General features: G+C 39.8%; 1 protein-coding gene across 1 annotated transcript in view; it reads left to right on the top strand.

Annotated features, from left to right (window-relative positions):
- The window catches only part of LOC116986776 (protein phosphatase 1 regulatory subunit 12A-like), a 56,592-nt gene extending 50,753 nt beyond the window's left edge, over window positions 1-5,839 (top strand). Inside the window, exon 2 of the mRNA XM_033042445.1 lies at window positions 5,705-5,839. Coding sequence (XP_032898336.1) covers window positions 5,705-5,839 — 135 coding nt within the window. The remainder of the gene's footprint in view (window positions 1-5,704) is intronic.
- The last annotated feature ends 10,024 nt before the right edge of the window (window positions 5,840-15,863 follow it).

Genomic DNA, 15,863 nt, shown 5'->3' on the forward strand with positions numbered 1-15,863 from the left:
TTCATTGGGGCAGATATTTATCAAGTCACAACTGAAAGGCCTGGATGAAAAGTCCATAATATATTGCAAACAGTGAAATGATGGGCCAGTGTTACATTGCAGGGCTCGAAATTAACGGTTGCCCGGGTGCCATTGACCACTCAAAGTGCAGCCGGACAACCTAAATGCTGACTCATTTTGCCCGGCTTGGCAATCTGGTTTATACCGATAGACACAAAAAACTGGACTAACTCCGCTCATCAGGCAGCATCTCTGGAGAATAGGAACGTGACGTTTCGTGGCGGCAGCGGCAGCTGTATTCGTCTCGTATCTTTGATTGTGGGGCAAAGATACTAGGGTCGGAGCGAATGACGGGCTTCGAATAGCGAAAGCGGCTCCATCGCCTCCTCCTCCCGCACCCCGCCCGGCGGAAGGAACCTCCCTCTCTCCCTCCTCCCAGCCTCGGCATGCGAGAGGGGTTGTTTTGAAAGTGCCGTTGGCGGATTTGCAAGCAGCAGCCGCGATCGCCCTGATAACGGCCACTGCTTGCAAATCCGTTAATGGCACTTTCAAAACAACCCCTCCCGCACGCCGAGGCCGGGAGGAGGGAGAGAGGGAAGGGTAGGCGGAGGCCTCCTTCCGCCGTCTGAAGCAGCTGCACGATAGATCCTATAGCTATCTTTGAGCTGCACCGCTCGGCCCCGCACCTTCCAGTCGGCTGGCGGAGGAGGGGAGGCGGTGGCGTGGAAGCGACGGCACTTTGGCGTTGGACAGGGACGGCCAAGGCAGCGGGGCGATGTTGTCCGAGGAGCGCTGACCTTCCTTCCTTCCTCCCCACCTCTGCACCTTCCACCCCACCCTCTCCCTCTCTCTCTCTCTCTCTCTCTTGTACGCCCCCCCTCCACCCCTCTTATCCTGGGACCCCTCCTATCCATCCCGCACTGATCCCCATTCCCTTCTCCTCTATTCAGTCCTCCCCATCTACCCCCCCCCCAATCTATTCATCACCCTACCCACCTCACATTGATTCTCCTGCCACCCCCCTCCCCCCCCCCCCCCATCCAATTCATCCTGTACTGACCCCCCTTCCCATCCATCCTGCACTTCTCCCCCCATTAATACTGCACTGATCGTCCCATTCATCCCGTACTGACCCACCCTCCATTTACCCTGCACCAATCCCCCCCATCCATCCTGTAGTGATCTTCCCATTCATCTTTTACTGATATCCCATTCATCCTGTACTGATCCCCTCATGCATCCTGTACTGATCCGCTCATTCATACCGTACTGATCTCCCATTCATCCTATACTGATCCCCTCATTCATCCTGTAGTGATCCCCCATTCATCCTGCACAGACCCTCCGATCCACACTGTTCTGAACCCCCCCCCCCAATTCATCCTGTACTGATCCCTCCCATTCAAGAAGAATGGGGGTACAGTTTGAAGAAGGGTCTCGACCCGAAACGTTGCATATTTCCTTAGCTCCATAGATGCTACCTCACCCGCTGAATTTCTCCAGCATTTTTGTCTACCCCCATTCATCCTGTACTGATCCACCCATTCATCCTGTACTGATCCCTCCCCCCCCCCATCCTTCCCGTACTGATCCCCCCCATTCAACACCACTGACATCTCCCCTCACAATTTTACATACTCCAACCAACACGTACTAATTCACCTGCCTCAATCCATCCATTCCGCACTGATTGCCTTCTCAAACCCCCCATCGCCATCTATCCACCCCGCACTGAGTCACACACCCCCTGACCCTATTGTGCTTCATGGTCTTCAGAGCGAACATTGACTATGTTTGATAACAGAATGCAATCACATGTGTTTTAATTCCCAATGTTATTATTTGTTTTGACACCTTTAAACATATTACCAAAAGAACATTTGCTCCAGTTCTGTCCTTTGGCCATCTCTTGTCAGTTAGTGTAATGTTTAACCTGTGAGATGGGTATAGTCGGTTTTAACAGCTATTATCATAAAATGCCTTTAGAAATTTCCTTGCAACCTGTATATTTTGTTATGGATAAATTATGTGGGAAGCCAAAGTGTTTCTGTGCCAATAGCAATAACGACCCATGCTATGGCCATGTCATGGTAATTTTCGGTCCTCTAGAGGAAACATGCTTGCATCAATTGCAATGTGTAAAAAGAGTTGAGATATTGTATTATAATTTTGCTGCATGTCATTGCGGTATATATAATGTCTTGATTGGTGAATATGTTTAGTTTGTGACTTTATTTGAAGCAGAAATAATATGTGAATGTAGACAAAAGTGCTGGAGAAACTCAGCGGATGCGGCAGCATCTATGGAGCGAAGGAAATGGGCAACGTTCTTCAGTGATGGGTTTCGGCCTGAAACGTTGCCTATTTACTTCGCTCCATAGATGCTGCTGCACCTGCTGAGTTTCTCTAGCACTTTTGTCTACCTTCGATTTTCCAGCATCTGCAGTTCCTTCTTAAACATAATATGTGAATGCTTCATTGAGCATAATTCCAACTGGTAACTACGCACTTCGTTTAATCACACGCTTCATGCAAACCGTCTTAAATGACCACCTAAACTGTCATTTGGCAACCTAAAAAGCTGTCAAGGTTGCCCTGCTGGCAACAGGGAAAAAAAGTTAAGCGAGAGCCCTGCATTGTTTCTAAATTCTATTTAAGGGGGTCCTTTTAATGTAGCAAATCATCCAGGCATTTCTCTGATGGCCCATTATAGAAGTTGGCTTTAAATAGTACAAAGGAGAGGTTTTAAGGAAGCTTTTGATGATGGGAATCTTGATGTTTTTAGTGAAGATAAGCTGGACTAATTGGTAATAAATTGGTAATGATATTCATTGTTTTTTTCCCTTGAAATGATTTAATAAAATTGTATCTCGGGTAATGATGTGAAATATCTCTTTAAGGGCCTCACCTGTGATTTTAATTTTCTCCGTGTATTTATTTAATTTCTTGTTGCGGATCTTAACATTAATTAGCTGACAGGTTTAAGTATTAGCTGTAAAATTAAAGTTCAGAAGATGTACCCTCATCACTCAAATGTTTATAAAACCAGGATTTAAAAATCATTATGGATAATCTATAACAGATTTGTTCTATTGGATTGGTGTTTATTATAACAGTGCAAAATCACAATGCAATATCAAATAAACAACTTTTCTAAATGATCTCTTCATTCATGTAAAATATTAAGTGTAAGGTTTTATCTGCTTGAGATAAATGTGAAATTGTTCAAAACCTTTTGATGGCATCCCGTGGTTATTTCGTTTGTGTAATATCCATCTGATTTGTTGTTGTTAGTCATAGTGTGATAAAGTGTGGAAACAGGCCCTTCGGCCCAACATGCACACGCCGACTAACATGTCTCAGCTACACGTCCCACCTGCCCGCATTTAGTCCACATCCCTCCAAACCTGCCCTATCCATGGACCGTCTAACTCAGTGGTTCCCAACGTGGGGCGTACGCCCCACAGGGGGGCAATTTGATTTTTAAGGGGGGCAATTGAGGAGGTCTGGGTCCAAATTTTCGATTTTTATTTTTTTGGATTTTCCATCAGGTGAACATATGTAGTTTATGTTTCAGATGTTATTTTGAGTAAATCATTTTTTGGGGGTAAAAAAAGGGGGGGGGGGGGCATCAGGATTTTAGAGGTGATTAGGTGGGGCATGGCCAAAAAAAGGTTGGGAACCACTGGTCTAACTGCTTCTTAAATGTTGGGATAGACCCTGCCTCAAATACCGTGTCTGGCAGCTTGCTCCAGACACCCACCATCCTTTTTGTGAAAAAGTTACCCCTTAGATTCCTATTAAATCTTTTCCCCTTCACCTTAAACCTATGTCATCTGGTCCTCGAGGTCCTTGGCTCTCCCAATCTTTCTTAGAACGTTGTATTTCACCTCAGTCAAAATTTTGTGTATTGTTGTTAAATTATTTTGACTAGGTGAAGAAGTCATCATGCCTTATGCATGTCACTGTGATCTCATGAAGGAGGTTGGAGTGAAGAGTGTTCATCAAAACTCTTCCTGCCCACAAAAATGATTCTGAAGAGCCCCAACCCAAAATGTCACCTCTCAATGTTCTCCAGTACTTTGTCTTTTTTTTGTAAACCAGCATCTGCAGTTTCCTGTTTCTACATTTGGACTCTCTAGTTTAATCATTTGTACAATTCATCCCAAGCAATGATTGTCCTAGAAATTTAATGCATTCTGAATGTTTGTTTTAAATCAGTTAAGCTTAAAAAATATTAAAGCTAAAAGTTTCAATTTGTGAAACATTTGTTTTATTTACTCAAGTGTTTACTCTAGCAAAGTTGGAAGAAATTTACGCAATTAAAATTTGCAGTTCATCAAAGCAGCTCTAATAATGTTGCCTCTTGGTTTATTAAAAAAATCCCTTGAAGATTGCAATAAACCAAAATAGTTGCAACTAAATGGGCTTGTCTGTAATTAAAATGTGATGAATTGTTATTACATTTTTATTCACTGACTATTTGTCATACACTGAAGGGTTTTACAATTTCCATTGTAGCTGCATACATGAAATATCTGCAGTGTTTAAGAAATCGCTTTACCAGTTGGAATGAATACAAATTGCATTGCAGATAGTCTAGTTTTACTCAACGTTTCAGAGCACCATATCTCCATAAATCCGATGTATTATGCAAGTGTCCAAAGTAATTTTTTGTTTTGTTTTACAATCTATTTATGAAAGGTTTGCATCATTTCACAAACTTATTGTTTATCAGGTTGTTTCTAGATAAAGTAATAGCAAATTTATTAGTACAGGAGGCTCCCCTCTTTCCCTCCCCACCCCCTATGCTATCAGCAGGAAGGGAGGGTTGTGCAATAAGGAATTGGTCTGCATTGCGATTTACATAACACAAAGCCATATCATCTGCATGCATCAATAAACGAGTGGTTTGATAAAAAAAATTGTTCTTATTATCATTGACTTTATCCATCACAAATTCTGAGTTGATTTTATTCTGTATCTCAATTTTTTAGGCAGTGCTTTGTGAACTATGTGGTGAAAATGTCTGTTAAGCAAACAGCTGTGATATAGCGATCACGTGTATCTGAAATCCAGTCATGAACACCAGATTAATATTTTATCAATGTTTCTCTAAAATTCTGATTAATTTGTTGTCTTTGTGCTAATAAATTATGAAGACAATGATTACTTTTGAATACTTAACATCTAGGCACGGTTATATGGATGGATAACCTGAGATTGAACTTGTACTTATATATTTTATTCTTTATCATTTTGTAACATGTGTCGATTTAATTAAAATCCACAAATATTTTTAAGTATATGTTGGGAGGTCCCAAGCAATTAAGTGAGATCACTGACGTTATAATATGTTTGCACTGATTTTCTTGATTTTCTTTTAAGCCATTAGTAATTCTGACTGTTTTAATCACTTTTCACATGCTGCTTGCTTCTCTTGGATTATCATCTGGTTAGACAAATTGGGATAGTCGTAGTTGTTCTTCGAATTCTTTAAATTAATTCATCAAGGACATGTCTTACAATATTGTTTGTCATCTTTAAAGTCAATTTTGTTTGAGCCTATGTTTTGAGAGGACACTTATGACATCAGTTAATAAAATAGGAGCCGGAAAGTAATTGCTAAATGCCATAATATTCTTCCAAATTTCTTTGCAATATATTGATGGTGTAGCTAAATTTCTTTTTTCTTATTTTGTAGGCCTGTATTGATGAGAACCTCGAAATGGTAAAGTTTCTGGTGGAACACAGCGCAGACACTAATCAACCAGACAATGAGGGCTGGACCCCGCTGCATGCTGTGGCATCCTGTGGATACATAAATATAGCAGAGTAAGTGGAGGTTTGCATAATACAGCATTGTGATCCATGTGCATGTGAATTGGGGGTGAAAGGTGATGCATGACATTTTGGTCTCTTTCCATTGTTTCTGACATGAGAACAAGAGTAGTCCATTTAGGACCCTGAGCCTACTTAACCTTTTGGTTAAATTGTGGTTGATCTCTATTTTAATTCCATGTAACTGCCCAATAAAATAATTCCAGTTTACTGCAGTATACGTTCGATGGATTTTGCTCAGCAGCTTTTATGGAGACTGGTTTGTGCACTCCTGTAATAATGTATCAAGATTATTCAGTGGTCAGCTGCCATTGTGTATCTGTGCAAATTAAAATCTCTTATGCACGCAGTTTGTCAATTTATTAAAATGGCATCATCTGCATATATTGTACAAACGTTTTGTATTGCTCACGTCAGCCTACATTTGTACCAACATCATTATGCTTCAACTTTCCTGTTTCCAAATCCATATTACAAAATTTAAAACAAGCAGTTTAACATGCAAAGTACTGTTCGTACAAGTTTGAATCATCAATGAATTGCCCATCTGTGTACCTGGTCTTTTCTATCCCATAATCTCACTAATCTGAAGACTAATCGCTGCATTTCCTGAAACAAAATGATTAGACTGCATCAATCTTTCTTCACTGTTAATGACTTTGCTAGGTGCTAGGAATTTATATACAAGTATGCATAACTTAAATCTCTGAGAAACATGATATCACCATTTTTCTTGGCATATCAGAATGTGATATTATCAGTAAGCTTGCATAAAAATGAATTTTTGACTTATGGCTATGTTGTTTTGTCGGTCTTTTGATGCTTTCAGCATGCCAAACATTATTGTTGCAGGTCTGAGAATTTTTTTGCCTAGTAATGGACCCTTGCTTGGAATCTCTTTCCTCTTTTACTTCCAACCTCTGTGGACTTCAGTAAGGGGGTATGAAGTAACTTTTATTAGCCATCTTTCCTCTGTGATTGTCATTTCTTTTGTATGTTTGTTAATGGTTATGTACCTCTATACATTTCCAAAGTTATTCAGCTATGTTTATTGTGCAATATTTGTACCACCTAGAGCATGCACTATTGAAGGATAATGAATTTTAATTGTATAATCCTCTGTAGCCCCAATAGACAAAATAATGTTGATTACATTTTATGCATGTCAGAAACACATCAGATTTTGATAGACCTTTAAAGTGTATATTTTTTCTTACTTATTCTTGATCTCCATGGCTGTGAATTTTTATTTGAAGGACAAATCATAAACATATTTTTGATGAACGAGGATGTAAAATGCATTTGAAGTTTTAAGTTGGATACACTTAACTTGTTTAACCTGCTAACAACATTTAACCTGTTAACATTCAAAGGGCTGAATATTATAATGAAAGCTACCCAATCTGGCCTTAGAAGTTTTTTTGTCAGTGTCACGAGTCTTCAAATCACACATTGCACGTCATTTTTATTATAGTAACTTGGCATGGAAGATTAAAAAATCTGCAGATATCTGCAGCAAGATGGGTAGTATTATATCTGTGAAATGACAAAAATTCACATACGATTTTGAAGAGAAGTTTGTAGTCTGACTTTCCAAACAAGCTATTTATGTATGTCTGAAGATGGCTCCTGACCCTAAACATTGTCAGTCCATTTCCCTCCACGGATGCTGCCTGACCTGCTGTATTCCTCCAGCGATGTTATGTGCTGATGATTCCAGCATCTGCAGTCTCATTTGTCACCAAGTTATTAATGAACTTATTTCCCTTGCGGCATATATAAAAGGGAGCCTAACGATCTTCTCTGTGTATATTAATAGTATCATGAAAGAGTTACTGGAAAAATGACTGGTATGATTAGAGACCAAAGTGGAGATCTGTTGCTGGAGGCAGAAAGCATGGCTGACATACAAAAGGTTACTTTGCATTGTTTCTAAATGAAGTCTTTACCGTCGCCATACTAAATGAGGAGTTTGCTGAGATAGTGAATTAAGAGTAGATTAAGAGGAGGTGCAAGAAACATAGAAACATAGAAATTAGGTGCAGGAGTAGGCCATTCGGCCCTTCGAGCCTGCACCGCCATTCAATATGATCATGGCTGATCATCCAACTCAGTATCCCGTACCTGCCTTCTCTCCATACCCTCTGATCCCCTTAGCCACAAGGGCCACATCTAACTCCCTCTTAAATATAGCTAATGAACTGGCCTCGACTACCCTCTGTGGCAGAGAGTTCCAGAGATTCACCACTCTCTGTGTGAAAAAAGTTCTTCTCATCTCGGTTTTAAAGGATTTCCCCCTTATCCTTAAGCTGTGACCCCTTGTCCTGGACTTCCCCAACATCGGGAGCAATCTTCCTGCATCTAGCCTGTCCAACCCCTTAAGAATTTTATAAGTTTCTATAAGATCCCCTCTCATTCGCCTAAATTCTAGAGAGTATAAACCAAGTCTATCCAGTCTTTCTTCATAAGACAGTCCTGACATCCCAGGAATCAGTCTGGTGAACCTTCTCTGCACTCCCTCTAGGGCAATAATGTCCTTCCTCAGATTTGGAGACCAAAACTGTACGCAATACTCCAGGTGTGGTCTCACCAAGACCCTGTACAACTGCAGTAGAACCTCCCTGCTCCTATACTCAAATCCTTTTGCTATGAAAGCTAACATACCATTCGCTTTCTTCACTGCCTGCTGCACCTGCATGCCTACTTTCAATGACTGGTGTACCATGACACCCAGGTCTCGCTGCATCTCCCCTTTTCCTAGGCGGCCACCATTTAGATAATAGTCTGCTTTCCTGTTTTTGCCACCAAAATGGATAACCTCACATTTATCCACATTATACTGCATCTGCCAAACATTTGCCCACTCACCCAGCCTATCCAAGTCACCTTGCAGTCACCTAGCATCCTCCTCACAGCTAACACTGCCCCCCAGCTTAGTGTCATCCGCAAACTTGGAGATATTGCCTTCAATTCCCTCATCCAGATCATTAATATATATTGTAAATAGCTGGGGTCCCAGCACTGAGCCTTGCGGTACCCCACTAGTCACTGCCTGCCATTGTGAAAAGGACACGTTTACTCCTACTCTTTGCTTCCTGTTTGCCAGCCAGTTCTCTATCCACATCAATACTGAACCCCCAATGCCATGTGCTTTAAGTTTGTATACTAATCTCTTATGTGGGACCTTGTCGAAAGCCTTCTGGAAGTCCAGATACACCACATCCACTGGTTCTCCCCTACCCACGCTACTAGTTACATCCTCGAAAAATTCTAAGAAGAGTTTGATAGTATTTGAAGCAAATAAGTCATGTGGTCAGATGACATGCATTCTCGGTTGTGGACCTCTGGTTTCAGAGATTTCAATGGAATAGAGGTATATAAACATTCCTGCATTCTGCAAATATAAAAACTTTGACAAGTACATTCAAGTCAAAATCCCTCTGATGATGGGAAATCTGGAAATAATTTAAAACACAATTAAAATAATGACACTGACTGGCATTGAACTTATTTTACAGTAGTTACATTACCAAATAAGAGTTTTTTAATGATCCAGTGGAAAACGGCATAACTTGAAATACAAATCAATCAAAGGAAAATGTTTTCCTCCTTGGAGGTAATAAAAGCACAATGTAACTGACTTTATCTATCACACTGAAATAGTGCTCACAGGTTTCCCAGCTATTCCCTTTCATTCGTGCTCTACATTTAAGTTTTTAATTTGATCTCAAACCTCCCCTCTCCCACCCCCCTCCCGAGACAACATTTCATTTATAGTAGTCAGAGCCAATGAGTTTGAACAGATTGACAGCCAAGTAGCAGCAACCCGCACACCTTGCGATGTCAGGAGATCATTTCTGAGGTGCTTGCAATGTTACAGATTTCACTCCCACACCTCATCAGCACTGTTTTTTATCCGAACCACCTGCAAGCACGAGGCACTTTCACAAACAATGATTATTTTTTGTTTTACGTTTGCTCCTTTGTGTAAGTTTATTTTGTTATTGTACAATTAATAGATTTCAAGCAAGGATTCATCTCCGATCATTTGACAAAGGTGGCAATATAATGGGAGATAATTAAGTAGTTTAGAGTGATATATTAGGCTTTTGTTGAGAAAGTTGAGTATAGACAATCCTGTGGATTTCAAAAAGTAGTTGATACACAGCATGTATCAGGCTGCTTAGCAAAATTGAGAGTCAGGACTTAAAAATAACCGTAACAATATTTGAATAAAACCTGGCATGTGTGGTGAGTGACCAGTTTTCAGACAAATCGTCTCCAAATCTCAGGACTGGATGCATTATAATTTTGATATCAATAAATCTGACCGGAAAATGGGCAATTACAAAATTTTAAGGTTAAGGACGTGCAGGAAACACCAAGGAAGGCATTAACATTTCATGAAGACATAGAGCAAAATAACAGCAGAAGGGTCCCAGCGAGCTGCAGCCATACCTCAACGTCAGGCCTATCACACCTGGAGCAGAACCGGGAAGTCGCCGAGCCTGGCCCCTGCTAGCTAAATTCTGCATTTACAACAACTGGAACTTGAAAATGGTGCCATATCTGACGACTCTTGGAGACTGGCTCAGTGTTCTATTTCTATACACTTGAACTGTATCTAAGATGTGCTAATGTAATGCTTGTACTGAACTGTATGCAAAAATGAATGTCACTATACCTTGATATATGTGACAATAAAGTACCATTAAAGAACCATTGAACAGGCTCGTGGAAAGGCCGACAGATTTAATTTTAGAGAAAGGTTTGTTGTGATAATTTGATAAGGAGTGTGAGTTGAATATTGCTACACTATGCACTGTTTAATAGGTGTAACAATAATGTCTTGGGATGCTCTTGCATGAATTTTTGAAGGTAGCGGAGTTAAAGCAATGGAATATAGATAATCATGAGGTACTTTTGAGGTGTAGACAATGCACGGAGTTATGCTAAGGTGAGATGTAACAAGGTTTTCCCCAGTTTGAAGTATTGTAATACACTTAAAAGAGGTAAAGGCTTTGTAACGGATAGACGGGAGAAGTTGCAGCTGTTTTCCAGTGGCAAGAAAGACTAATAGGCAGTTTAAAGCTTTAAGGTTATGTCTTTTGATACACTCTCCAGCAATCAAAAATGAACTAAAAGGCACTGAAGAAGATTGCATGGGAACGATGGTGTGCTTGTCACATTATCTAAATATATCTCACAAATGACTTGATTTAGGATTTTGACATTTGTGAAACCATTTTCAAATGGCTAATACATTTGGCACAAGGCCAATTGAATCAGGAGCCTTGTTTAGTTTGGGAACAGGCTGTTGGAAGGCCAGAGAGAGTGTAAAATCCCCTGTGGTACTGAACCTGCCTTCTCTTTACATCATGCACAGCTGCACACTAACAAACAAAGATTCCCTCTTCTTTATTGCAAGCTATTCTGCTGGGGAAAACACATTACCCGGTACCGTTACTGTAATTATATAGTTAACTGCTGATTTGCCCACTCCTTATGATATTATGATATACAGGCCTGGCAGAGTATCAACAGATAGCATCACCCAGCAACTGGTGATCTCCATGAATCTCAGACTTCAGATTGCATGCAAAGGATATGCAACAAAATACTAAACATGACTACTTTCATTTACATGGCATTGCAGTGTCCCAAGCATTATGGCGCCCTGAAATGGGGGAACTATGTATAAACACTGCTGTAATTTCACATGGTGAAACCAAAATGTATAAAAATGGCTTTTATTAAAATCTGACATTGTGCACTTCAACCACATGTGATTTTTTTTCTATTACAAATCTCAAATTGTGGAGTACAGAGGCAATAAATAAATGGTGGGTCTTTGACCCAAACATTATGGAGGGCACGGTACATGGGAGATTGCAATTTGTCAACAAAATAAACCCCTGTAGATGCTGGAAATTTGAAATAAAAACAAAATGCTGGAAATAGTCATCATGGAAGGTTGTATCTATCAAAAGGAAACAGTTTTATCGTTTCAGTGTTTTGCCAATGTAATTTCCTTTTTAAAATTCATCCCACATTCTCATCTGTTTTCCCTGCCCCTCTCAGATTCAACCATTGACTTACAAACTAGGGGCAATTAACCTACTAATCTGCATGCTTCTGATAGATGGAAGGACACTGGAGCATTTGGAGATAATCCAATGGTTATAGGGAGAACATGTGAACCTCCACATGGACAGTATTGGAGGTCAGGATTGAACTTTGGGTCTCTGGCACTGTGTGACAGCAGTTCTACGAGCTACACCATTGTGTTTTCCTGTGGGTGAAATGACCTCCATCTATGCAGTGATATTTTTGGACTACTCATATAATTATGTAAATTTACAACTTAGGCTTCCATTCAGTCATAAGATAAGATCTGCTCTAATTGTTCCTCATTCCTTTTCTTTACCCTACTTTTTGTGAGTACGTCTTTGCTCTTGAGTGTCATTGGTAATTTTTCCCATTTTTCTGCAGTTTGCTTTAAGATCCTTTTAAGTCCCCTGTTTTGAAGTTGTTTCCAATTAGTATTTTTCTGCTTTTACTTCCTTGGCGCTTAATAATACGGTTTGGCTTTGTTTTCTGTGATCCGATGAATTTTAATAGAAGTTGCTAAATATTTCTGTACAGTTGATCTCATTTCTGTGAATGCACATGAATTGATTTAATAATATGCAAAGAATACGGTGCAAGACAAGAGAAATAAAAATGGAATGCGGGCTTTGTTCATTCCATTGTTAAAACAGAAAATGGTGGAAATACCAAAATCAGGCTGCACGTAAATGCAAAGAACTTGTTGGCATTTTAGTTGATAACCTTTTATCAGAATTAAGAACAGAGAGGTTAAATAAGTGTTAATATGCAGAGAAGGTGAGAATAGGAGGGAATAAAGGCAAGATCAGTGATGGGCTGGAGAGCAGGATGGATATTATTCTCTGCTTGACCATCGCTAGCAAGGCCATGTAATGGATCAATTTTAATTCCTGAACTTTTATTTTCTTCACTTCTTTCACCCAGTTCCACTTGCTTTCACGTTTAATTCTATTGTTTTATAAAGTCCAACGTCATCTTTCTCCTCTCTCCTCTTTCTGCATTCTTCAAGACATGTTCCTCTCAGTTGGACTGGTTTAATCTGCCTTCTCCATTTAATGTATTCAGCCTATCAGAGAGCTATCTTGGCAATTTAAGGAGACTCACATCTTGCCCTTTTACCTACTCTTTTCCCACTGCTCAGAGTCCAGGCACACTTCTATGTATAGCACCAATTTAATTGTGCTTTTGGTTTAGAACTGTTCATGGTATGATCTTCACCACAGATTCAGATTACAGAACCACCTCTGTTCAGTATGTAGACATAATCCTGAACTTCTATTTATCTGTCACATAATGATCTAGCCTGCAACTTGTGTGTCACCTGCTGTGTTCATGTCACCGATTGCCCTCCTTCTTGTGTATGCAGCATTCACAACTCCAACATTCTTATCAACCTAATTGCTCATGTTGTAATTCTAAATCCTAAAATCTCTTTCTTTAATGAAATATTTTTATAGTATCTTCTGCATCCTCTGGTTCCTAAACAAATGCTTGAAGCATAAGAACTAATGGAGGGGATGTGGCAGCTAGTCTGTTCCCAAAGAACTCCCCAAAGAGGTTTATGAAAATAATGAGGTCAACATCTCAATGATCGAGAGATACCTATTGGCCTGAATATAAGGAAATCTTTTCTTTTTTTAATGATAGTTAATCTTTTATGTCCACCTTGGAGTGCAGATGGGACATTGGTTTAGTGACTCGTGATGAATGAGCTCTGGGATTGCAACAATGTGCAGTGTGGAACCCACGATTTCCTGTGCTGCTGGTGCTCTTATATTAGACGTTCAGTATAATGTTCGGTATGATACCAAGCATGACAGAAGAAGATGGGTTCAAACCTATAACATTTTAAAAATTACACTGTGAAGTGTTTATTAACTTTGACCTTGTAAATGCAATTTCACTCTGCAGCTTAAAAATATGAATGGCTTTTTGACTTCTGCTCTTTAAGGTCTTTTAAACATTCTTCTCTAGTTATCACTGGATACCATATGAGTTCAATGGATGCAGTTTGATATTAATTGGAGGTTGAGGTTCTGTGAGGAATTCATGCACATCAAAGTTAGTTTTAAGCATTGTAGTTTTTAAATCAAATCTTGAGTGACAATCTTGAGTTAGTCATTATCTACTTTTTATTACTCAGAAGTCAGATATCAAAAGCAACTATTTGTCAGTAATTCCTATCTAGTACACTTTGTACAGTGCCAAGTCTTTATCTCCCATAAAGACATTGGGCTGGAAATCAATTTAATTATCCCTTTTGGAAATGGTTTTATAAAAAGATAACTGGACAAAAAACAATATTTAAGCAAATGAGCCATTTTCAAACATCAAATTTGATCACTTGAAAATGCGCTAAAATCTAAAATTGGCAAAATGCCTGGAAAAGTATCATGGCTCCATGACAAAAATAGGTTGTTTGATCTGGAAATATAAATCTGTTGCATGTTAGAGAAAAAACGTGTTACAAGCTATATTGCCAAGTCTTGGGTAGACAATGTTGGAGGAACTCAGCGGGTGAGGCTGCATCTATGGAGAGAAGGATTAGGTGATGTTTCAGGTTGAGACCCTTCAGACTGAGAGTCATGGGGAAGGGAAACAAGATATAGACAATGTCGAGAGATAAAGAACAATGAATGAAAGATATGCAAAAAAGTAACGATGATAAAAGAAACAGGCCATTGAACTCTACATCGTCTATATCTCTCATTTCCCTTTCCCATGACTTTCTGTCTGAAGAAGGTTCTCGACCCGAAATGGCACCCATTCCTTCTCAAATGGCACCCATTCCTTGTCTCCAGAGATGTTGCCTGTCCTGCTGAGTTACTCCAGCTTTTTGTGTCTTCGATTTAACCAGTATCTGCAGTTCCTTCCTACACAGGTACAGGAGAATCTGTCCATAGATCCCATGCATATTGTGGGCATGGTGTAGCATTTCAGAGAGATGAATAAATCTGCAGTAATTTGGTTTGAGATGCTAGTTTGCAGCAACAGGACAATTAATCCTTGTGTTTGTTCTCATCACCTGAAGTTATTAGCTTCACTGATAACTGTCACTTGGATCTGCCAAATGTCATTGTTCCCTTAGTCCAATTCTACTTGGGTTTATCGCCCCAGCTCTGATTAAACAGGATAGTGCAGGCTAAATATAAATTTCTTACAAGGAGTGTAGATGTTGAAGGAGTCTTTGCTTAAAGATTAAGGGTTGGATGGAAGGCTGGAGTAAGTCTTGCACAGATGATGATTTTATAAAACTCTGTGTGGATTTACTTTAGACATATAATTCCTGGATTTGAGCTGGTAGCTGGTACAGCAAGTTCTTTGACCATGAAGGTTTGAGTGGGCCTTGTTGGGTGTTGGGAGTGAGGATGCAAGGGTACATTAGAGTGTGAATCCTTGGTCCGGAGGGCTTCATTGTGATTTGACTACCTGATCACGGGAGGGCGAGATGGCATTGATTAAATAGCTTAGCCATGTACTTGGGGGACAAGTGGGAGGAATTGGGGGTGTTAAAGGTATTACTTTTAGGGTTTTTGCCTGTGGGGTTAGGGTATTGGTGTTTAGAACTGAGTGATATCCCCAGCGCAGAGATACACAGGTGTATTCTGAGTAGGTCCAGTATTCCGTCACACTCCCTACACAAGTTATAAATAATGTGCGAGCTAATCTAGCAAATTCCACAAAGATCAGTTTGATAATAGCCAGAAAATTTGGATGCCACTGCTCAAGTCAGTTTTTTAAGTGGGTTAACCATATAAAATGTATTTTTTACTTCATTGTAATGATAACAAACTCTTATGATGAGCACTTAAACATGTATCTTCCAAAGCAAATTTCAAAGTCCTACTTGAAAACTAAATGATATCATTTAAAATGAATGGCATGTTGAACTGGGATGGGCGATTCTTGAACTG

The sequence above is a fragment of the Amblyraja radiata genome, chromosome 24 (assembly GCF_010909765.2).
Source record: "Amblyraja radiata isolate CabotCenter1 chromosome 24, sAmbRad1.1.pri, whole genome shotgun sequence".
Classification (NCBI taxonomy): Eukaryota; Metazoa; Chordata; class Chondrichthyes; order Rajiformes; family Rajidae; genus Amblyraja; species Amblyraja radiata.